Below are 23,899 nucleotides of genomic sequence, written 5' to 3'. Positions count from 1 at the left end.
AAACGTTATCAAGGTGCCACCGAAAGTAACTGTTGCGTACAACCCACGTGACATCCAACACACGCTGGGAGCTAGGAGGTGCAACTTTCGCTCTCCAGTATGGCAGCGACCGGCCTGATGTGACTATTTAGATTTCAATTAATTAAAATTAAAACTGAAAGTGCAAGCCTTGGTTTACCCCAGCCAGGGTGCAAACGCCCCCGGCGGCTGGCGGATCCCACGCTGGGCAGAGCAGACACAGAACACTCCCATCACTGCAGAAGGTTCTACGGGACAACACTGTTGTGACTGTGAGAGTCCCCGGAAAGCAGCTGCCAGGTCACACGAGTGTCCACTCGGGCTCCACGTCCCTCAGCCCCGGCCCGCACGCCCACTGGAGAAAAGCAGCTAAGACTGACCCTCCCCCCACAAGCAGCAGCCTGCCTGCCTTGACCACGGTGCAGACACGCCTCCTACCACGTGGGACTCGCAGAGGTGGCAGGCATGGGGACGGGTGCGCAGACCCCGCGCGGCCCCCAGTGCTGGTGTCCCTGGCCCCAAGCGAGTGGCTACTCACCGACCCGCTGTCCTTGCTTTTCTCCGCTGGCGCCTCCTTCTCTTTCGAGGTGCTGGCTGTTTCCGCAGGGGCGGCCGGAGTGCTGGAAGAGCTTCCCTGCGAAGGCTTGTTTAGTGTCTCGGAGTTCACCTCGGCATCTGCTTCCTGCTGGGGGGCCGTGGCTGCGGGGGGTAAAGAAGAGAGAAGCCATGGGTGAGCTGAGCATCGGGGCTTCCAGAACGGCAGGAAGCCCCACTCTGCGTGAGGCCCAGAAGGACTCTGACCCACCACCCACCGTCCGAACAGAGGCAGCTTCTGTGCAGCCCCACCCAGGGGCTCTTCAGAGTTTTCCAGAAGCTGAATTCCAGACTTAGTGTGAAAATGTGCTCATTTTTAACAGCTCATTAATTCAAGTTTTTATTAAGTCATTCTGGAGACGAAAGCATCGTGGCAGAGCAGATGAAGCCCGTGAGCAGAGGCCGCTGTGACGGCTGACCCAGCCTCACTCGTTCCGCAATTTCTCATTTCACACCTATTCTAGCCCCTGGGTTTGCTTCCTTCTAAAGCAAGGCAGGGAAGTCCACGTGACAAAAAAAACCAACTCGGTGTCTAAGGCAGAGAGTATCTGGCTGGAGAGGGCAGAAGCTGACATTATAATGCCACAAAGGAAGGAAAACTGAAGGACATTATGGGCATCTTGTCAAAGTAACAACAAAAGGGTCATCAGACACATACATTCCAGAGCTTAGGAGAATCTAACTCCACTGTACGAAGAGACTTAAAGTAGCCATTAAGAAGACATCTCCCGGGGCGCCTGGGTGGCTCAGTGGGTTAAGCCGCTGCCTTCGGCTCAGGTCATGATCTCAGGGTCCTGGGATCGAGCCCCACATCAAGCTCTCTGCTCTCTGCTCAGCGGGGAGCTTGCTTCCCCCTCTCTCTCTGCCTGCCTCTCTACTTGTGATCTCTCTCTGTCAAATAAATTAATAAATAAAATCTTAAAAAAAAAAAAAAAGACATATCCCTGAAGGCAAAAGGACCCGGCAATGTATGGTTCAATATGGCTTTTTGAAAATTAAAAAAGAGAACATCGGTCTAGAGTAGGAGCGGCCATACTAGTGCTACTTAATTTTGTCAATAAAGTCTTATTGGAACACAGCCACGCCCACCATTTAACACACTCTTGGACTGCCGTCCCCCCAGCTCAGCACAATAGAGCAGTTCCAACAAACTACATGGCCCACAGAGCCAGAAATATTTACTCTGTGGGCCTTCACAGGAAACGTCTGCTAACCCCTGGCCCTGGGAGTGCTTCTCAGTCCTGGGCATTCACATGCCACCTTCAGAAAGTTTACCAGTCTAACAGACACACCACCTTAATAATTATGTCATTTTTAATTAAATGAATTCTTTAAAATGGAGGCTTTTGGAGCACCTGGGTGGCTCAGTCGGTTAAGCATCTGCCTTTGGCTCACATCATGATCCCAGGGTCCTGGGACTGAGCCCGGAGTTGGGCTCCCCCATCAGCAAGGAGCCTGCTTCTACCTCTCAAGCTTTCTCTGCTTGTGTTCTCTCGCTCTCTCTCTCTCTGTGTGTGGGTGTGTGTGTCAAATAACTAAAGCCTTAAAAAGAAATGAAGAAATAAAGAAGTGTCCAACTCATGATTTCAACTCAGGTCATGATCTCAGGGTCGGGAGATCAAGCCCCAAGTTGGCTTTGCACTGAGCAGAGCCTGCTTAATATTTTAAGATTCTCTGTTTACAGCAGCAATGTTCATAATAGCCAAACTGTGGGAAAAACCTAGATGTCCACCAACACATGAATGGATAAAGAGGATGTAGTGTATATATACGATGGAATACTACGCAGCCATCAAAAGAAATGAAATCTTGCCATTTGCAACGATGTGGAAGAAACTAGAGGGGATTATGCTGAGCGAAATAAGTCAACCAGAGAAAGACAATTATCTTATGATCTCCCTGATATGAGGAATTTGAGAAGCATAGTGGGGGGTTGGCGGGTAGGGAAGGAAAAAATCAAACAAGATGGAAGGGTTACAAAACAGTCTTACAAAACAGACTGAGGGCTGCTAGGGGTTGGCGTGGAGAGGGGGGTGGGGTTTGGGACATTGGGGAGGGTATGTGCTATGGGGAGTGCTGTGAAGTGTGTAAGACTAACGGTTCACAGACCTGTACCCCTGGGGCAAATAATACATTATAGGTTAATAAAAATAATTAATAAAAGACAAGATTTTAAAATTCTTTCTCTCCCTCTACCCCTTCTCCCCCGCTTATACTCATCTCAAAAAAAAGAAAAAAAAAAGCCTTTTCATTCTAAGCACATAAAGCTAATATGTCAGAAATAAAAGCTAACTATAAAAATTAACTTCTAAAATAATACCAATAAATTCTAGCTAGACTGTGTGTCTTACTGGAGGCTCCTAGCCTGAGGGCTGCTTGTTCTGTGTTAGAAAGAGAGGACAAAGAATAGTTCCAAACCAACACTTGTTCCTTCACATGAGAATTAGGAATCTAGGTTACTTAAAGCTTTGAGTCCAATATTATTGCAAAAGCAGATTTCTCCACGTTAGTGCAATTGGCCACTCTGGGACATATCATTCGCTGTCAGGGGCTGGGGGTGGGGAGGGAAGCTGTCCTGTGCATTGCGGGGAGCTTGGCGGCATTCCTGGCCTCTCCCCTCCGGACATCAGTAGCGCCTGCCTCGGTCAGGATGGCCACAACTGTCGGCAGTCACTGCCAGTGTCTCGGGGTGGGGACCAAATTCACCCCATTGAGAACCACGCCATCTCCCATGAAGCTACCCTCAGCCAAGCTAATAGTGAGGAGGCCCCAAGTTCAAAAGCTCACGCGTTAGCTATGTGCGTGCATAAGCCTGGCAAGCCAGCCAGCTTGCGGACCTGCGGGCCGCGGGGGAGCCGGACGCCCACCGCCAGCCACCCCCCTGGGGCCGGGATGCACCCTGCGTGGCCCTACCTGACTGGGTACAGGACTTCATGTGCTCGGGCCAGTGGGCCTGCTGGCAGGGGTAGTCACAATAGCTGGTGTTCCAGCAGCAGTAGAAAATGGCCTCCTTCTTGCAGTTGGCGCACCACTGCTTCTTCTTGGTCTCGTCCACCGCCTGCTGCTTCTCCAGCTCCAGCTGCTTCTTCACCTCGGCCATGAGCCGGTCCCGCTCCTGCTCCAGGCTCTGCCGCATCTCCGCCATGGTCAGCTCTGGCAGGGGAGGGAGGAGGACACCGGCGTCATCAGGGGTCCCCCAGCCCAGGACAGGGAGGTCTTCATACCAGATCAGAAAGGAAGCCCAGGACATGGGTTCCACCATACAAAAACCTGACTCAGAGGTGCCTAGCCTGGCCACACCCCAGCATCTACACCCGCAGAATCAGCACTCATCACGCTGATCTGCGTGTCACCATGAGTGTCAGGTCCCCAGCACGCCGATAAACCACCCCCTGATGCCGTGGGAAAACCTCAAATAAATTTCGAAGCAACTTCCATGAAGCTCGCTTTGAGTTTTACCATCGGTATGAGCTTTCCTATCCACCAAACGCCTACACAGCCCCCAGCCTGCATGTGCAGGTGTTTTCTGACCACCTATACCAACTCACTTCATCTTCACGCTCACCCTATGAGACGAGCTGTACCACGATACCTCTTTCACAGGTAAGGAAACTGAGGCACACGGCTAGTTAGGGCAGAGCAGGAGCTGGATCTCTGACACACTTTCTATTTAGTGTGTGCAGGGGCGGTGGATGAGATCGACCACACAGGGCCCCGTGACTGATCATTACGGTTGATCAGCTATCGAACTGCTCTGTCTACTGACCCTTCCTCCTTTCACTTCAGGCAAAAAGTCCCTGCAGGATTCCCTGGGAGTGACCTGCACACCAACAGAAAAATAAAGGATCCCTCCATCGTTAAAATGATCTTCCTGAAATTAACACACACACCCCTCTAAAAACACCAGGACAAGATGGGGGAACCTAGATGGCTCAGTCGGTTAAGTGTCCCACGCTCGGTTTCTGCTCAAGTCTTAAGCCTTACATCAAGGCTCCGTGCTGGGCGGGGAGTCTGCTCGGAATTCTCTCTCCCTCTCCCTCTGCTCCTCTCCAAACTGGCTCTCTAGTATACGTGTCAAGTCTCGCTCTCTCAAAACTTAATTAAAATTTTTAAAAAACCAGAAAGAAAATTAACCCCTTCCACTTGCGCCAGACGGCCTCTCTGCCGCTCACCACTGCCTTTAACAAGGAGCCTGCAGACCCTGTAAGTTCTGGCCAGCACTCATGTATTTTTTTCCAAATGTGCAGCCAATTATTTAAAAGTGGAGAGATTTGGGGTGCCTGGGTGGCTCAGTGGGTAAAAGCCTCTGCCTTCGGCTCAGATCATGATCCCAGAGTCCTGGGATCGAGCCCCACATCGGGCTCTCTGCTCAGTAAGGAGCCTGCTTCCTCCTCTCTCCCTCTCTGCCTATTTGTGATCGGTCAAAAAAATATAAACAAAATATTAAAAAAAAAAAAAATGGAGGATTCTACATAAAAACAGATTCTTTGAGGGGCGCCTGGGTGGCTCAGTGGATTAAAGCCTCTGCCTTCGGCTCGGGTCATGGTCCCAGGGTCCTGGGATCGAGCCCCACATCGGGCTCTCCGCTTTGCAGGGAGCCTGTTTCCTCCTCTCTCTGCCTGCCTCTCTGCCTACTTGTGATCTCTGTCTGTCAAATAAATAAATAAATATTTTAAAAAAAAAAACAAAAACAAAAACAAAAACAAAAAACCAGATTCTTTGACTTTATTAGAGAAACAAGAAGCCACAACATTCAACTGAACTTCCTCCACGGGAACAGCCTGAGGAGTGGAGGGGTCCTTCCCGGGCAGCTCCATAAGGATTTGCATTTGCAATGTGTGATTTCGGGATCCGTCACCTGTGAGGAGGTGGGCACACCTGTGCGTGCTCTCCCTAACACGGGACACGCGACAGCTGCCAGCATCTGGACTCTGGGGCTGACACTACATGCCTCTACCTTTGTGGGGAAAGCCTTCAACAACATGGACACGAAATGGCAAGCCACAACAGCACCTAGGCTAAGCCAAGGAGCAACACAGTAGCCTCCCCGCAGGGTGGCGCAGGCACGAGGTGTCTGAGACTTTGTTAAAATGCCCAGTACTCGGACGCCTGGGTGGCTCAGTGGGTTAAGCCACTGCCTTCGGCTCAGGTCATGATCTCAGGGTCCTGGGACCGAGTCCCGCATCTCTGCTCAGCAGGGAGTCTGCTTCCTCCTCTCTCTCTGCCTGCCTCTCTGCCTACTTGTGATCTCTCTCTCTGTCAAATAAATTAATTAATTAATTTAAAAAAAAAAAATTGCCCAGTACTCAATAGGCAGGAGGAATCGTCTGGAGCCACAGCGCCCAGACCGGAATCCCAGCTGTGGACTCCCAACAAATTTGCCCAGCATGTCTGTGCCTCACTCGCTTCCCCTGGAAAATGGGCTAACAGCCTTGTCTCAGAAGGGTTTCCGGGAGAATTACATTCAAAGTTAATTCACAGAGAAGTACTGAAGACCGTTCCTGGCCCAAAGTCAGAATTCACAACTGCTGCTGTTACTGTTTCGCTACTGATGCTGGCACCTTGCAGAGAAAAGAGGAGAACACGCCCTCACACCTGCTCTGGGATTCGACTCTCCAGGATTCTGTGGTCTCCCCAACAGTGGGACATCCCCAAGCCTACTTCAGACTCAATCCACACCTGGACCTGCCTCCACAGCTGCAAAGAAGTTCACACCCCATAACCGTCCGCAGTACAGACCACCCCGCCGGGCCTCACCCAGGTTGTGTTTCATTTCCGAGAGCTCCTGCTGGTGCAGCCACTGTAGCTTCTCTATCTCGATCCTCAGCCTGCGAATCTGTAACGAGAGAGAGTGGGACTCTTAGAAGGCACGTCTGGGGGGGGGCGGCATTAGGCAACAGGCTTAGAACTTGACCTCCAGCTGGAAGAGTCAATGCCACGCGGTGGACTGAGGCACAGGCAGTCTGGCTGCTGCAGTCCAGAGAGTTAGGCATCCGTGCGTGACCCAAATTCAAGAAAAAATTCGGTTTCTGAAAACCAAATACCGTTGATCTTTGACAACATGGAGCGGGGTGAGGTCAGGGGGCACCAATACCCCCCCCAGTCAAAAATCTACATGTACCTTTTAACTCTCCAAAAACTTAACAACCTACTCCTAACCAGGTAGCCTTACCAAAAACAGAAGCAGCTGATGAACACATACATAATGTGTGTTAGACGCTGTATCTATACAATCAGGTAAGCATTACACAGTATTAAGAAAATCACAAGGAAAAAACACAGTATACAGTACTGTACTGGAAAAAATCCACGTATCATGGATGAGCCCAGTTCAAATCCATTTTTCAAGGGTCAACATCACAAGTAGTCCATCTTTTCCAAGAAACACTGGCTCCAGAAAAAGCCACGTCAAGTAAAAACAAGGGGGAGACAGGGCGCCCGGCCGGCTCCATTGCTAGAATATGGGGACTCCTGATCTCGGGTTTGTCCACACTGGGCACAGAGTTTACTTTAAACATGAATGAATAAACGAATGATGAATGAAGTAAAAACAAGGACCAGATTTTCATAATAAATTAAAACATGAAAGGTTTGATTAGAACTTTGGTCTAAAAAAAAATGAAACTGGGGCGCCTGGTGGGGCTCATTCCATCAGGTGTCTGCCTTCAGCTCAGGTCATGATCTCAGGGTGCTGAGATGGGGGCCCCCACGGGGATCCCTGCTTAGTGGGGAGTCTGCTTCTCCCTCTCCCTTTGCCTGCTATAACCTTTGCTTGTGTTCTCTCCCTGTCAAATCAATAAATGAAATCTTAAACAAAAAACAAACAAACAAAAACTTGAACAAATAAAGATAGCTTTGTTTTACCTCTCATCTAACATTTTAGGTGGAATCCACAGTCATTCCCCTGAAATTCCAAACTGTAATGTCTCTGGAGACCAAAGGCTATTTTGGAGGGAGGGGTTAAGTGTTGCAGGAAAGTCATTTGGAGGGGAAAATTAAACTCGACCTTAACTGCTATGAGGCTATTCACAGAGTTTGAGGTCCACAGTCCTCTGTGGCGGCGATGTGGCCCTCTGCACTCCCTCCAGGACAGTGCAATGTCTCAAGACATCTGGCCTGACCCCACTGAGGGCTGCTACTGCCAATAGGAGGCAGAAGCCAGGGTTGCTACTAATCGGCGTACGATGGGACAGGGCAGCCCCCATATCAGGGAATTATCTGGCACAAACGTCAGCAGAGCTGAGGTTAAGAAACCCTGACTCATCCTGCGTGCTGTGAACAAGCATATTTCACAGCAGAAATGGGGTGGGGTGTGCACATTGCCTTTTTAGATTCTGAAAAATTCTGCCCATGTCTGGACCCCAAGGGTTAAAAGGAGACATTATGGATCCGTATTTACAACCACACGCCAATTCTTAAGCAGAACAAAAAAAAACAATTAAGTATGGCAGGGGGGGGGGGCATGCTTTACTAAGCCAACACTGCCCTTTCTTGTTTGTGATATCCTTGCCATAATCAAAAAGAGGGTCACACATGAGCAAAAAAAATCTAAAGGGGCTCACTGATTCCTCTCCGGACCTCTCTCAATGTTTATATTCATACTGTTCTCCGTTTAAAGCCCCATTAGGATACCTTCCTGGAGATTTTCTCTTCTGAGGGCCTGCCTAACCCTGCCAGGCCCCTGTAGGTCAATGGCTTGCGTGGAATTTCCGGGTCTGCAACCTCACTGGGAAGGACCTCAAGAAGTCCTGCCACTTGTCATTTCACCTGGTGACCCTCCCCTCCCTCAGCATCTGGCTCACAGTGTATCAGCCTAAGGAAGGCAGTTCAAGGACATCTATTTTTATAAAAGGTTACTTGGTAAGTGGACAATTTAATGTCTTAACCACTCCATTCCCTAGACGACCACATCATTGCAGAGGCTCTCAGTACGTGAATTCTTAGACCACAAGGATCACTGGGATTAAAAAGGCCCACACGTACAGAGAGCCGGGAGACAATTTCACGTGGGGCCAAAGGAACCGACCAGGGGGGTGAACTCAAGCTCCAGTCGGGGGCCGTCCTCTGCTCACACAAAGCAGGGTGTGTCCCCCCAGAGCCAGCCTTTCTGGCTCAATGAAGAAATCCCCTCCCACCAACCACAGTCCGCAGAGCACCATGGAGAGACTTGCAGAGAAGCCGCATCCTGGCCCCCCCTTACAGCAGCCCATAAAACACTCTTAGCAAGTCAGGAATTATGTGTCATCGCTGACCTCGGCTATCGTGCTTCCCGTAGTGTTTTTAGAAAGATCGTTGTAGATCTCTGTCATCGTTCCTTTGATCGCATCCATCATCTGAAAGACAGAAACAGAAACAATTCCGGTGATCACCTCCCTGAGGCTTTTCAAGAGGACATACATCTAAAATCTACCTAACATAAAGCAGCGGTTTGCAATAGGGGGGCTATTCTGCCCCCCACAGGACATTTGGCATTTGTAGTTGTCCTGGGTGGAGGTCAAGGTTGAGCTAAATGGTCTACAGGACACAGAACAGCCCCCCCAACAAAGACTTCTACAGACCAAAATGTCACGGGTCCTGAGCTTGAGGAACTGGGGTAAACCAGGAGGATAGTGATGAATCACCTATAAATAAAGCTACTTTCTGTAGCCACAGGCTCATCTGGAGGGAACGAATGTGGGCCCCTGGCATGTTAGGTGGGGCCAGAGCTGTGGGTTCGAGGCAGGGGACGTTTCCTTTTGTGACTGTTGCTTCCTAATTCCTGCCCCTTAAAACATAACAAAACAAAAACCACACACAGAGAAACAGAAAAAAACAAACAGAACAACCGTTTTATTGAGATCTCAATCATACATCAATTCGGCCATTCAGAGGGCGCAAATCAATAGCTTCTTGGAGATTCAGAGTTGCACACCCGTCCCCACCGTTCAGACCTTCCCAGAACCCCGAAAAGAAACCCTGTTGCCCTTCAGTTCCCCTCCTTGAAGAGTCCCATGCCCCCCCCCCCACACACTGATCTGTTTTCCACGCCTAAGGATTTGCTTCATCTAGATATTTTGTATCTACGGAGTCAATGCGGACCTCCATGACTGCCTTCTTCAACTCAGCACAGAGTTTTCAAGATCTGTCTGTGTCACGGGGCCTAGAAGTACTTCTATGGACGACTTTTATGGACAACTACTATAGTGCACAGTGTGGACACAGCCGATGGTTATCTGAAGGGCATTTGCTCGCTGCCTTTCCGGTTTGCTTCCCACCTTCCCTCGCTCTCACCATCGGAGCCCTGAAGGCAACAGCAAGTTTGTGACATCAGCTTAGGTCCACGCAGCCAGGGGCCAGCTAGTTATAAGCTGACTGAACAGGGTCTGTAGGATGATTTCTCCCTCCCACTTGCTGGCTCATCTCATGCCTGTCACAGGAGGAGGAGGAGGAGGAGGAGACAGGAGACCAAACGGGGCCTCTAGGCCTGGGCTGGCCACTGCCAAGTGTCCACTGTGTTTTGCAGCTGGCTCTGATCCGGCGAGAAGGCGAGACACAGATCCCCCCTTGTATCCAATCCCTGAGATTTGCTCCCACTATCATCCTCCCTCTGAGCCTCGGTTTCCCCATGTAGAAAACAAGGATGAGTACGGTGCCCCATGTAGGGTGAGCACAAAAATTACAAGAAGTCCACGTAAAGATTATGGTTCAGGGTAGGCATTCAGAAATGCCTGCTCATCTTACTCCTACAGAAAAAAAAAAATACACATGACCTGTAACTATGAAACTGCCAACCCCCAAAATACCCCCAAATTCACCCCAAAATGGGAGAAAAATGAATACAATGAGATTTCCGCTCCTAGCTTGTTCCGGGTGCCACACAAGCACACTCCAAGAGAAACACTTTGTGCTTTACACCGTCACTCTCTTTGGGCCTTCCTGTCCCGCTGGACCAACCATGTCGATTTAAAATATTAGAGCTAGATGGCTTTACAAGAAAACTTTAGAAAGCGGATGAAACTCAATACATTACTAATGCAATGGTTACATTCCATTTTAAAGAAATCATGGATTTGTGGACAGACTTTCACTCTTTCTTCCAAATATAGCCAAGAACGCAGCATTACTGAAGGGCGCCCGTCTGCCAAAACACACAAATCTGGGTCTTTGACTCCAAGACAGGGAAGTTCATCAGCTCCAAAAGTATGTCACTGTGTTCATTTTCTTAACTGCAAAGACAGTGTCTATCAAGAAGTTCATCCCTTGGTTTTGCTGTAAGAGCAAAAAGGGCAGCCAAAGGTCATGGAATAAAACTAGATACAGAAGCTCCGAAAACTAGCTAGAGCCGCTCGGTGGGCATCAGTTTCCCCATCTGAAAATAGGCAGCGTGGACCAAATCAGTGCAGGTGGTTACAGCTGGTCTACAAGTAGAAGAAGAGAATACCACCTTCTTAAATCAGTAATGAAAACATGACACCCCCCCCTTTCCAATCTCCTGTAACTCTGCACATCCTGTTAGGAAGAAAGTCTCCGCTCAGTACCAGTATGGACCAAACACTGATGACCATCTCTCCTTTTAACCAAAGGAACACAGCCTTTGGGCTTCAAGCTGTGACAAGGAATGATGTGGCAATGTTAGGCTCAATTTTATTTTAGTTCTTCAATAAAGTCAATTTAAATAAAATTAAGTTCAATAAAAATATAAAATCAGTAACTAGCTGGCAGACGGGTAAGACTAAAATCTTGAGAATGGCCATAAATGACCTTGAATACTTGCTGTTCTGACATTCAGTGACTATGACAATTCATGCATTTTTTTTTTTAAAAAGGTTTTTATTTGTTTGTTTGACGGGGGTAGGAGGGGGAGGAGGTCGGGGAGTGGTAGAGAGAGGGAGAAAGCAAGCACAGGCAGAGGACATGGCCAGCAGGGGAGAAGCAGGCTCCCTGCTCAGCAAGGAGCCCAGTGTGGGGCTCGATCCCAGGACCCTGAGATCATGACCTGAGCTGAAGGCAATGGCTTAACCGACTGAGCCACCCAAGCGCCCCAATTCATGCATTTTATTCAAAAGGAGAACAGACATAGTCCATGAGTGACAAAGTCATCCCTGAGACCAGTTTCGATTCTAGCTGGGGTGAGGGGGCGACTGGGGAAGCAGGGGGACATGAGGTAGGGTTGCTTTAAAAAGCCACGTGCAAGAACAACAGGTTCATGGACAGTGGACCTCTGTGGTCGGTAGGCTTCATGGGGATTCACAAAGCAGGGGACCTAGCGCAGCCATGCCAACTCCTGGCTTCATGGGACGTGTCCTCCGTTGCTACGTTCTGTGGTATGTTATGCAGGGATACCTGATACACCTCGAGAAAAGGGATACAAAGAACATGACCAACAAAAACCCACCAGTAAAAGATGATCAATCTCTAAAAGGGAGCCTACCTTCAACACAACACAGTAATGCAGCTCTTCATCATGAGACGTCAAGAATTCTAGATACAACTATTCCCAACGACTGTCACTCCACTCTTTCTAGAAACCTGAATATTTTATTCATTGTTAATAAGTAATTGATTCACTTGTGAACTGTAAATTATCATTACTGCCAGCTTAGTAACATGCTAAATACTCTTCCTAGGTTACAATTCATTAACTACTTTTTTTTTTTTTTAAAGATCTTATTTATTTATTTGACAGAGATCACAAGTAGGCAAAGACAGTTCGGGGGAGAGGGGGAAGCAGGCTCCCCACTGAGCAGAAAGCCTGATGCGGGGCTCGATCCCAGTACCCTGAGATCATGACCTGAGCTGAAGGCAGAGGCTTTAACCCACTGAGCCACCCAGGTGTCCCTCATTAACTACTATTTTTTTTTAAGATTTTATTTATTTGTTTGTTTGTTTTTAAAGATTTTATTTATTTGACAGACAAAGATCACAAGTAGGCAGAGAGAGAGAGAGGAGGAAGCAGGCTCTCCGCTGAACAGAGAGCCCGATGCGGGGCTTGATCCCAGGACGCTGAGATCATGACCTGAGCTGAAGGCAGAGGCTTTAACCCACTGAGCCACCCAGGTGTCCCTCATTAACTACTATTTTTTTTTTTAAAGATTTTATTTATTTATTTGACAGACAGAGATCACAAGTAGGCAGAGAGGCAGGCAGAGAGAGAGAGAGGGAAGCAGGCTCCCTGCTGAGCAGAGAGCCCGATGCGGGACTCGATCTCAGGACCCTGAGATCATGACCCGAGCCGAAGGCAGTGGCCTAACCCACTGAGCCACCCAGGCGCCCCTCATTAACTACTATTAATAGCCACAGAGGGGGCAACTGGGTGGCTCAGTGGGTTAAGCCGCTGTCTTCGGCTCAGGTCATGATCCCAGGGTCCTGGGATCGAGCCCCGCATCGGGCTCTCTGCTCGGCAGGGAGCCTGCTTCCTCTCTCTCTCTGCCTGCCTCTCTGCCTGCTTGTCATCTCTTTCTGTCAAATAAATAAATAAATAAATCTTTAAAAAAAAAAAAAATAGCCACAGAGAACAACAAGCCTGATAAAGAGGCGTCAGGTACCCACAAGCAACTGGTCGACAACTCTGTATCGACACCTACTGTGTGCCAGGCACGTTTCTAGGCCCCGGAGGTAAGGCAAACAGACAAACCCCTGCTCTCGCGGAGCTGACATTCTGGTGGTCATTCCGCTACGAAGCAGTCTGTCGCATTGACCTGCACAAAACACCAGGGCGCGCTCACGTGACGGTGAGAACGGCTCCAGGAAGTATCCGCCTGAACGCGACAATGAGCACAGAAGCACCTGCCTGTTCAGAGAAAAGCCTGCAGCAGAGGACACCCACAAATGAGCCCACTGTGGGGATTCCCGCCGCCATGGCCCGGCGGGTGGGCACATCGGGAGGAAAGCCACGACGCCCTGGGCCATTTGGTTCCTGGAAAACCCTAGAGGTGAACATCGTACCTTTACACAACTCCTGCTTATGACTCTTGCTTTGCTCCGGAAGGCTTCTAAATACAAACCCACCCCCTATTCTGTTGTTAACTGACAGAACAGTAGCTTGTTCCAGCGCTTACGGAAACGGTCTCAATGAATGATGTGAATCCCGAAAGGTGATTCTGACGTCATGTCATCTTCCCCGCGGTGCACCGACTATAGCATGAGAGCCCTCAGAATAAGATGCGGTACATTCTAGATTTCTCTGACTGGATCCAACTTCAGACCCAAATGGAAGAATGCGGGCTTGGAGGGCCTCAGGAAATACGGGGTCTCCCCACCTCAGCACCCTGGAAAGCCTGCAAGGTCATGATCCTCCTGGCTCCCATCAGAAAGCAGGTCCTCTGACACCCCCACCCCCACCCCCGGACGCCACAGACACTCACTTTGCTAGTGTACTTGGCAATGTCCGCAGCGACGTCAGCAGAGGCGGTGGCGATGGGCAGGTCTGCACTGACCGAGGATGCGAGGGTGCTCGTGGACCCCGAGCTGGCGACCAGGGGCGATGACTGAGTGCTGGTCACCAGGGTGATGGTGGCGGTGGATGGGCTCTGCGTGATCTCCTTCTGCTGGACGGCTAGGAAAGCAAAGCGCGCTGGTCACCCCACTTTCGCGGGAAGGGCCCGACCCAGCACGAAGCGACGCAGAAGGACAGCGGTCCCTGACGTACAGCCCCTGAGCTCGTCTACATTCAAGTGACAGACATTCTCCCCTTGGCCAGACTCTGGCCAGGATCCTCTCAGCCTTTCCTGGGACAAGGTCTCAAGCATGACCCATAAAGCCTTGTGTAAGCACGAATGCGGTTTCTAACAGTTCAAGGTCGCAACCCTAGGGGGCTCCCAGACACCCCTAACGTGCCTGCCTGAGAAAACAAGGCTGCCAAATGAATTTACTACTTGTTTCAGCCAACACCCTGCACAAAACACAGCCCCTGTTTTACGGCCCCTGTCTCCCAGTCCCTACGGGAGGGTAGGGGCAACTCCACGTGGGTTTCACATGGGCCAACCCCCACTTCCTATTTTTTTTGTAACATTTCACATCCTTGATTCTACTGGAGTCCCCACTCAGCCCCTTCCCTATCCCCCCGATCTCCCTCTAAAATGCCCAGTCACCTCTGTACCAGCTGGGTTTGGCTTCAGTTCATCCTGGACTTTTTTCTGCCTATCCTAACAGCACACACGGATTAAAACCTTGCACATTCACTAGCATCCAGGCTGTCTGTCTTTGACAAAGGACAATCTGGAATCTCAGAACCACACCCATCAATGGGCCTCTTCTTGACAGCACCTAAGTTGCCCTGGGGAAGCCTAGAACTCTTACAGGGCACGAACACAGAAAAGACTGGAACTAGTCTTCCCGACCTCAACTATCCTCAATTCACTTCTGCCCCACTAGCTCTTTCCATACCAAGAGCGTCCCAGCTGCACTCCTACAGTGCCCGTCCAATCTGTCGGGCCTCCTTCCCCTAATCTTCCAGGGGTTCTCTGGGGCTGGTTCAAGACCTGGCTAGCATTCAACCCATAGCTTCAGCTCTTTACAGATCTACTCACAAGGGTATGAGTATGTGAGAGTTTCGACCAAAGATCCCAACCACAAAGGATCAAGATGCGGGCCTCCCTGAGGGACAAGCTCGGCACCAGCGCTCATGAAAGCTGGGCCAACGGGTACCCACCCAGTAGTGTCAGAAGGAATGACTTCAGCCACTGGTGCTTGATGCTGACTCTTCTTCTGTAGGTGGCTAATCCCTAGTGATTAAGGTACCCTTTGCTACCAATTCCTCACACGAGACCCCTCCCAAAATAATGCCAAGAGGTTCCCAGGTGTGCACAAGAAAACTTACAGAAAGGTATTCACTGTAGCACTGTTTACAACAGAAAACAAAAACAAAAATAAAAAACTGGGAGCAAACTAAATGCTCACCATCAGGCAAATACTTGATTTAAATCAACTGTGGAAATACTATGCAGCAGTCCAAAAGAATAATGTAGATAGAGTTATTATGTACTAACACGGATGAACCCCTAAAACATGCTGATGGGTTAAAAAAAAAAAAAAAGAAAGAAAGAAAGAAAAAGAAGAAGAAGGGGGGGGAGGAAAAAAGCAAGTATGGTACCATTCTTATGCTTAAAAAAAAGAAAAAAGGAAAAAAAAGTGCTATTTGTATGGAGGGTCATATATATATAAATATATATGCGTACATGCATCAAAAAGGTTTCACGGTTAACAGTGGCCACTGAGAAAGGGTGAAGAATGAAATGGAAGTTTGGTCAAGACAACAGACTGCGGGGCAAATATTTTACCCCTTTCTAAAAAGCCTATATGCATGTATCGTTTCTAACAACAGAGGGGGTGGAAATAAAAGTGGGGGAAAAAAAAAAAACAAAAAAACAAGTTGCCAAATGATTTTTTTAAAAATGCCACATGGAACGCGCGAGGCCTTCAAGAGACGACGGCCACAAAACAAAAAGGAACTGAAAAAAAAAGAAAAAGAAAGAAAACAGTTCTGTCTCTCCTGTCGATGTGGCGAGGAGGGAGCGGGCGCCACGTGGAACAGAAGGGGGCGTGGTACCTTTCACAGCCTGTCTGGTCTGATATCTCGTCCCCTGGGAAGACTGAGGCTGCTGGGTCTGCTGCTGGGTCTGCTGCTGGCGTTGCATCTTCTGCATGTGCCACTTTTGGGAAGACGTTTGAAACTTACTTGACGAGTTCCACGCGACCCGCTGCACGGCCGGGGCAGTCTCCTTCGGTAAAAGCGGCCTCTGCTTTTTCACCGGGCTCCCCGTGGCGGCGGTGGCGGCGGCGGCGGCGGTGGTGGCGGCGGCAGCAGCGGCGGCGGCGGTGGTGGTGGCGGCGGCAGTGGCGGTGGCAGTGGTGGCCGGGGCCGTGACCGTGGACGTGGCGCTGGCGGTGATCGTGACACCAGCCGTGGGAGTTTGGGAGGAGGAGCGGGTGAGGAGTGGAGTTTCGGGTGGGGACTGGCCGCCCGCTGTAGTGGATGGTGGAGCTTTACCTACGACTAAAGCCGACGCATGAAGACAAGTAAACGAAAAGTGTAGATCGGACTTGGCGTGGCCCACGGCGTCTCCCTATGCCAGCACGTTCTGGTTCCGAGAGAGCAAGGCCAGCCACGAATGCCGAACAAACTCAGTACGGCCAGGACCCACCCCACCCCACCCCCCGCCGCAGTGCAGGCGCACATCTCACCTCGCGCACGGAGGCCGCTTCTGCACACCTGTCTCAGAGAGTCGGCCTGCTCTCCTGAGCACCTGCCCACATCTGAGACTGCTATCGGGGCCTCTGGGAGAAACGGGGTGAACTGGACCCAGCCCCTGCCCTCAAGCAGCCCACCAATGAGTGATGAACAGAATCACTGCCCGCCGTTTGTTTTATAATGAAAACCAGGTTAAGCACTTTCGGAAAGACCCAGCAAAAGTCAATCCAGAGATAAAGAGAATCCCCCGTGGCTAGGAACCTATAAAGTGTGTAGCCCCCAAAACCACGTGGCTTCCCAAGGGCCAAAGCACTGAACACCATGAAGTCACCCCCAAAGAAAGTCTCCCTTGACCTCTCACTCCCTCCGGGACTAACTCCCAGTGTGCTGCTAATGGCCTTGACCACCTGACACTAAACGGAATTCCAACCCACACCCAGAACCTTCCCAACACGAGGGTATTGCCAAGTCAGGAGACTTGCTTTTGTTGTTGCGGTTGTTGTTTTTATTATTTTTTTTTAATTTTAATTCCAGCAGAGTTCACGTACAGTGTTCTCCTTGCCACAGGTGGACAGTATCGTGATTCAACAATACTACACGTGACTTCGGGCTTAACGTGGTCAGTGCCCACCTTGCTTTTACTCTGACCATATTCCTGCTACCACCTTCTATAGCAGGCATATTGGTTTACCTCTCGTGCAGTGTAAACCTCTCGTGCAGTGGTCAGACCTACACCTAAAATGATTCTGCAAAGCTTAAGTTGCTTTAAGTAAAAATATAAAGAATTATACAAGCAAGACTTGGGACGGGCCAAACTAGTGAATGTGAAGGACAAGTTTGGAAAAAGCTGCCTTCAGGAGTCTGTCTTCTGGGAAGGGCGGGGGACGGGGGGTGTGGCAGTGGGGGATAGGATTTCAACAGGCAGAAGTGAGAATTTGGGGCGGGTGACAGCATCAGCCAAGACGTGTTTAGGAATAGGCAGCATTTCGGCCAGTGAGAGTAGGCAGTGAGGAGTGGGCGGAAGGCGGGTTAGAGCCAGAAGCACTGAGCAGCCCAGAAGGGGTGGCCCCGTGGCGCTCATCTGTAAAGGGGGAGAGGGGACCCTAAGTCAGTCATCACTACAGAGGTCCCAGCCACCAGTGGGGCAGGTTTGACGCCCCTCCCTGAGAGGATGCCCAGGGATCACGCCCAAAACACGGGTACAAGGTCAGCAACCCCATCAGAGACAACAGGAGGAGGCTATGTCTGTTCTTTTAGATTTATGTAACCTGGAGAAGACCTGACCTGGATCATCCTAAGGAGGATTTTCAGTAAGCTGGGTTTGAGGAAGTCAAGGACTTTTTTTCCTTTTAAAAAAAAAGCTGAATTTCCTGACTCCTCCACACGAGGGGGAGGGGGGCTTTCTCCATGGTCATCGCATCTGCCTGACCCTCCTCTGTCCTTCTGCTCCTGAGTCCCCTCCAGTTCATGGGCAAGGGTGCAGGTGGAGCCGGAAGGGGGGCTCCCCCCCATGCAGGGAGGATCCTTCCCCAGCGTGACAGGACATGCCAGATACTGGATGCTGCCCCTGCACCTTGCAGGTGGGGAGGGGGCTCTGAACCCAGGTTTCCTAGGAACGGTACACCAGGGTGATTCCCGCCCCCCTCCCACCCCGCCCCGTGGTTTCTAACCTGCACATCCACTCTCCCTGCCTCCCTTTCCTCCCAGGTGACCAAAAAAATATCCTGTTACTGTTGAGGAGCAAGCCTAGCACCTCTCCTCAGACAATAGGTCCTCCTCTTTCTACTGATTTGCAGATGCACACAGCTAGCTTCACAGACGGGCTGCTGCTCTGCAGTGACAACAGCTGGCCCTCTATTCCAAATAAAAACCTGGAATGTGCAACCGAAAAGGATTTTAGGCTTAAGGCACCCTCTGGGGTTACTACTTAGACACTAAAATATTTTGATTTCTAGAAGATTCTAGCAGTTTACAGAAGGGAAAAAAAGGCCACAGGAACTAGAAATTTGGAGTGTATACTCATATCACCTATATAGCTCAGAAAAGAGGGATCTCTTAAGCGCTAACATTCCAGAAGCTGCCCCTGCTTATCAACCTGTTTATTGTAGAGTTTGGTCACAGGCTTTCTGAGAAAAGGATAGAAAGTGCTGATGCTGTAAGGTAAACACAGAAATAGCAAGGTCTCTACGGAAGCTCTCTCTTTGCTTCTATCCTGAGTCCACTAGCTAGAAAGCAGTTTTGCTACCTAAGGCTCCAAATTCTATACATAAGCTTCATTCCCAGCTGAAGGTGAACTCAAGGTTACCATAGCACACTCCAGAATGCCCTTTACTTCATAAACTCGTAAGTGAAAACACAACATTGAAAAAAAATGCTCTACTGCAGAGTCTGATACAAAGCTGATTCTCCAGGGCGCCTGGATGGCTCAGCGGGTTAAGCCTCCGCCTCTGGCTCGGGTCATGATGTCAGGGTCCTGGGATCAAGCCCCACATTGGTCTCTCTGCTCAGCCGGGAGCCTGCTTCGCCCCTCTCTCTGCCTACCTCTCTGCCTACTTGTGATCTCTCTCTGTCAAATAAATAAATAAAATCTATAAAAAACAAAACAAACAAACAAAACAAAAAAAAAAACCAAAGCTGATTCTTCAAGATCAAAACTACCATCAAAGGACTCCAGATTAAAGACTGGTAGGTCTTTGTCCCAACCCCTGGGACAATGCCCTACCTGAATTATGTTTTAGAATCACCTTCAGCTTAATTACATACACCACACACATGGGGTTTCCCAGACATAATTCCTCCAGACATCAGTGCAAGGAAGAACTGTGTTTCATTTAATCAACTGGGATTATTATTATTATTATTATTATTGAAAAAGAGGAGATCCTTTAAAGGACTGTATTTCCCTTGTTGCTTTGACTGCTAGGAAGCTCACAGCCAAAATGAAAGCCCAACTGTGCTAACTCTGAAGGCTAGAACATATTTCTGTGCATAAAATGTTCCCAGACCGCTTCCTATTCTACTTTCATCTTTCACAGACTTTATTTACATTTTGTTTTGTGGTTAAATATTCTTGTCAATCTGTTACAGAGTCTCTCTGGAAGGAGAAGAGTCATGAAACCAAGCCATCCAAAGGTACCTTCTAGAAAATAAGGAACACTGTAACTATTTCATTCATAGGGGCACTATGCCATCTCTGTATCCAAATATTCCCACAAACCACATGGAACAAATGCTCCCCCCCCCATTGTTTTCTGCCACATTTGCCTCAAACCGCAATCCACAACACTTCATCTGATTTTTCAGAGGTCATCTGGAAATCTAAGGTTACCCAGGAATGGTGTGCTGTTCTGGACTCTGCCCCACTCAAGGGCTTCTCTTTCTCCCTCCACTGCCCCATTCAGAGACATTCCATCCTCTTCTGAATTCTTGCACCTTAACAACGGAGATTCCACAGCAAACCAAGAGGACAAGAACACAGAAGATAGATTCTCAAGGCCATCCCCAACTCGCTATAAGCAGCCAGGCTCAGAAACTCCCAGGGGGCACAGAATCACATCTTACTCAAGAGTGATTGAGAAGTCTGCTGTCAAAAGTTGGGCATGGTCCAGAACTAAGCCTAACCCTTCAGGTGTTCACAGAGGACATAGTTTTGTACCTATGACCACCAGCTTGTCCTTAGGCAATCTTTTTCCTGGGCCCGTAATTAATTCTTCAATTTTATCTTTCTCAGGCATTGGAATCACCTCATACCCAGGTGCCAAACCAACTGGGAAATGTGCTGACTGCTTTGACCCAGGGAAGAACACTTTTCCCATCATCCACATGTTCCTTCTGGAGGGTCTGCCAACACGCCTGGGCCACGCAGGCTTGTGGGCAGCTACTGCTGGTTCAGCCTATAACAGCACCAGTGGAAGCACCACTGGGACCAAGCAGTGGTTCTCAGCTAGAAGAGACACTCACCTCCCAGGGAACCAATGGCAATGTCAAGACATCTCTCACTGCCATAACTGAGCAGATGCTCCTGGCATCTGGTGGGTAGAGGCCCAGGATGCTATTAAACATCCTCTAATGCACAGACATGAAGTATTACTCTGCACAAAATGTCAACAGCATCAGTGCTGAGAAATCCTGGACTCGGGTCAGCGAAACACACATGCCATGGAACACCATTTCAGGTGTCCACCATCCAACACCTTCCACAAATCTATGGCCCCAAGAAGCACTCAGCTTTCCAGTACCACCTCCCCAAATGATCTCCTAATTCCAGTAAGAAAATGCCCTGGGGAGGTGCCTGGCAGCTCGAAGGGAAGAAAGGGAGCTGACTCCTCAAGATCTTTGAACCAAAGTCTTCTAACAATTCCAACCTTGTCACATGTCCAAATGTGGACAAACACTTTAGGGAAATGAGTAAGCCTATTGGGAAAGCAGGTGCTTCGGCTAAAAATGACCTTGATGTTAGAAACACCTACCGTTTTTCACTTTTCTGGGCTCAAAATGCAAGGCCGGAAGGCCCTGTAGAGGGCCAGTGTCAGCCCTGGGCCTGATCAGTACTTAGCCAGGTGACCTTGACTCAACCAAAGCTCCACTCTATCTCCCTTTCCGATGTCAGAGGGTCACTTAACTTCTGGAAATACAAATTCAAGGTGGCACTCTAAACCAAACCAAGAAAGCAGAAACTGGTGCGATCACTTACCATCCTGCTTGGGAGATGTTTCTTTGGGTTCCTTCTTATTTTTACGACCCTCCCGCCCAGAATGGTCTTCTCCTAAATCTATGACAAGTTCACTTTCTGAATCGGAGTCCAGGCCCAAATGTACCGTTGGGGAATCGGTCTCATCCTTCCCCTTCAGTTTATCCTTTGTGGAATGAGGGGAAGCTTTCGCTTTCTCTGAAAAGTCCTTCTCGGGCGGGGGGCTTGCCTTTTCCTTCCCTGAGCCCGGATCCGCTTTCTCGCTGGCTGGTGATGTGCTTTTCAGCTCTTCCTTAGTCTCCACCGGGCTGGCCAGTTTGGGCTTTTTTTTGACTGCTGATGGCTCTTTGTCCACCCGGCTACCCTCTTTGTCTTCTGCGTCTTCCGGCTCATTCTTGGACTTCTGCTCATCGTCACTGATATACTCACTATCGCTACTATCAGACTTCTCGGAATCTTCCGAATCGCTGTGCTCTACGGCCGTGTAAACATCTTCCGAGATTTCATTTATGCCTAAATTCAAAGAGAAAACCCAGCATGTGGCGTAGTCACAAAATAAAGAGCAGGACCTAAAACGCAAACATTTTCCACGCCAAATGCTGGAATAAAAAAAAAAAGACACATTTCAAATCTCATCACACTGGCCGGGAGGGCTTACCGGTGAGCTGCAGCAGACTATGGAACTCGGGTTTGCAAAGGGTTTCAGTTACAGACACTCCGAGAGGACAATGGACCGGACAATGTAAACTTTAAATTTATCCGGAGCTCCATCTCTGCGTCCCTGATAACTCACTGAGATGTAGAGGATGGGAGGAATGGAAAGGAACAGAGATGAGCTGTTAAAACGGATCCATTTTACAGATCAGAAAATAGAGGTCCAGAGAAATCCCTTATTCTAGGACCAAGACAGAGGCAAGGTTAGAACCCTGGGCTCCTGACAGACCACTAGCACTCTTCCCACCAATTCCCAAAGCATTCAAGTCCTTTTCCCTTTGTCTCCAGGACTCCAAGAAATAAGCCAGAGCCTTAAAAAGCAAAGGCTGCCAAATCAAAGCCCAAGCCACATCGGGCCAGCACACATGATATGTAGGAAGCAAGAATTTGGTGCTCGCTTCGGCAGCACATATACTAAAATAGGAAGCAAGAATTTGGACCAGCAGGTATATTGTTGTTTGCTTTTCACTTAGAACGAATGTACCTCCCAATTCACAAGAAAGGAAATTTCACGCAGAAATCAAGACAGCAGGCTTGTATGCAAAGAGCAGAGGATCTGGCCCCTCTGGGTCACAGGCCTACAGGGCCGTGGCTGGCTAGAGCCACGAAGCCCCTGGCAGCTTCCCTCAGGGACACACCACCTCCGGCTGACCCAGGAGCCCAGCCCTCCCTCCTGCTCCCTGCGCTGATGCCGCATCAAGCCACCATCTTGTCTGTCCTGTTCTTTCACTGGCAGCGGAGTCAATAGCAAAGTCACGCACCTGCACATCTCTATCCAACGCTAGACAAAATGCAACGTGGCAGGTGTCCCTCGCTCACTCACACACATACACACAGGAAAAAGTATATTCCATTTAACCCAATTCTGTGTCCTGCTCCCAGTAAGGATGGTCATCTGGCCACAATACTACACCCTAAAAGTCTAAAATAAGAAAAACCCAATTTGCTCTTCATTTTAGAGCAATGGCCACCATGACAGGGGGCAGAGGGAGTGGGGGGAGGTGGTCGCTCTCCTGACCCAGACACACTGAAAGGAAACCGCAAACAGATAAAAGCCATGAGCAGCCTAGCAGAAACATTACGGAACTACATGCCTCCACCAGGGCTTGATCCAAACCAGGAGAAGCCAAAATACCCAAACTCTCACCTGGTATAACGTCTGGGACCCTAAGGGTTATCCTACTGTAGTTAACAGTCAGACACCAGGACAAGCGTGACCACATATGCGATAAGAAAAGCTTGGATACCAGAGCCCAAAGGACATGAATTCAAATCCTGTTCTTGTATTCACTGTGTGACCTAAAATACTGACCTAGCTCTCTGAGCCTCAGTTTTTTCATCTGCAAAATGGGACGGATAATGGTTTCATCCTCCAAGGACAAGCTATGCACCGTGCATAGTACAGTGCAAGGTATGCAGGAAACAGTGAACAGAAATATTAAAATTCTTATTTACATTAATCATAAATTGAGGAGTTAGACCAGCTGCATGGAAGGACCCAAGGTGAGTATTGAAACAGCCTGCAAATGTCCTAATCGAACAGAAACTCCAACAAGAAATGTCCTCCTCTGGCCTTTCTGGAGGGCCCCTGACTATAGCTTAGTCATCCCAAGGTCCACAGCACCCAGAGACTGCAAACCTCACCACAGTGGGCTCTCTCTCCTGAGGCCAGCCATCAGCTACTTCTCTGCAAATACTCTCCTGGCTTTGTTTAC

At 49.3% G+C, this 23,899-nt stretch overlaps 1 protein-coding gene across 13 annotated transcripts in view; it reads right to left on the bottom strand.

Moving 5' to 3' along the window:
- Window positions 1-23,899, bottom strand: part of ZMYND8 (zinc finger MYND-type containing 8) — a 139,054-nt gene that overhangs the window by 7,447 nt on the left and 107,708 nt on the right. For 12 of the 13 annotated variants that reach the window (XM_044262901.1, XM_044262895.1, XM_044262892.1 and 9 more), the window contains 7 exons: window positions 21,474-21,983; window positions 16,139-16,585; window positions 13,956-14,146; window positions 8,865-8,945; window positions 6,370-6,448; window positions 3,526-3,765; window positions 557-717 (listed from right to left, as the gene is read on the bottom strand). In XM_044262901.1, coding sequence (XP_044118836.1) covers window positions 557-717; window positions 3,526-3,765; window positions 6,370-6,448; window positions 8,865-8,945; window positions 13,956-14,146; window positions 16,139-16,585; window positions 21,474-21,983 — 1,709 coding nt within the window. The remainder of the gene's footprint in view (window positions 1-556; window positions 718-3,525; window positions 3,766-6,369; window positions 6,449-8,864; window positions 8,946-13,955; window positions 14,147-16,138; window positions 16,586-21,473; window positions 21,984-23,899) is intronic. The other variant, XM_044262899.1, reaches the window with a different exon arrangement.

The sequence above is a fragment of the Neovison vison genome, chromosome 8 (assembly GCF_020171115.1).
Source record: "Neovison vison isolate M4711 chromosome 8, ASM_NN_V1, whole genome shotgun sequence".
Lineage (NCBI taxonomy): Eukaryota > Metazoa > Chordata > Mammalia > Carnivora > Mustelidae > Neogale > Neogale vison.
Note: the sequence above shows the minus strand (reverse complement) of the source record. Positions and strands in the feature narration are given on the sequence as shown.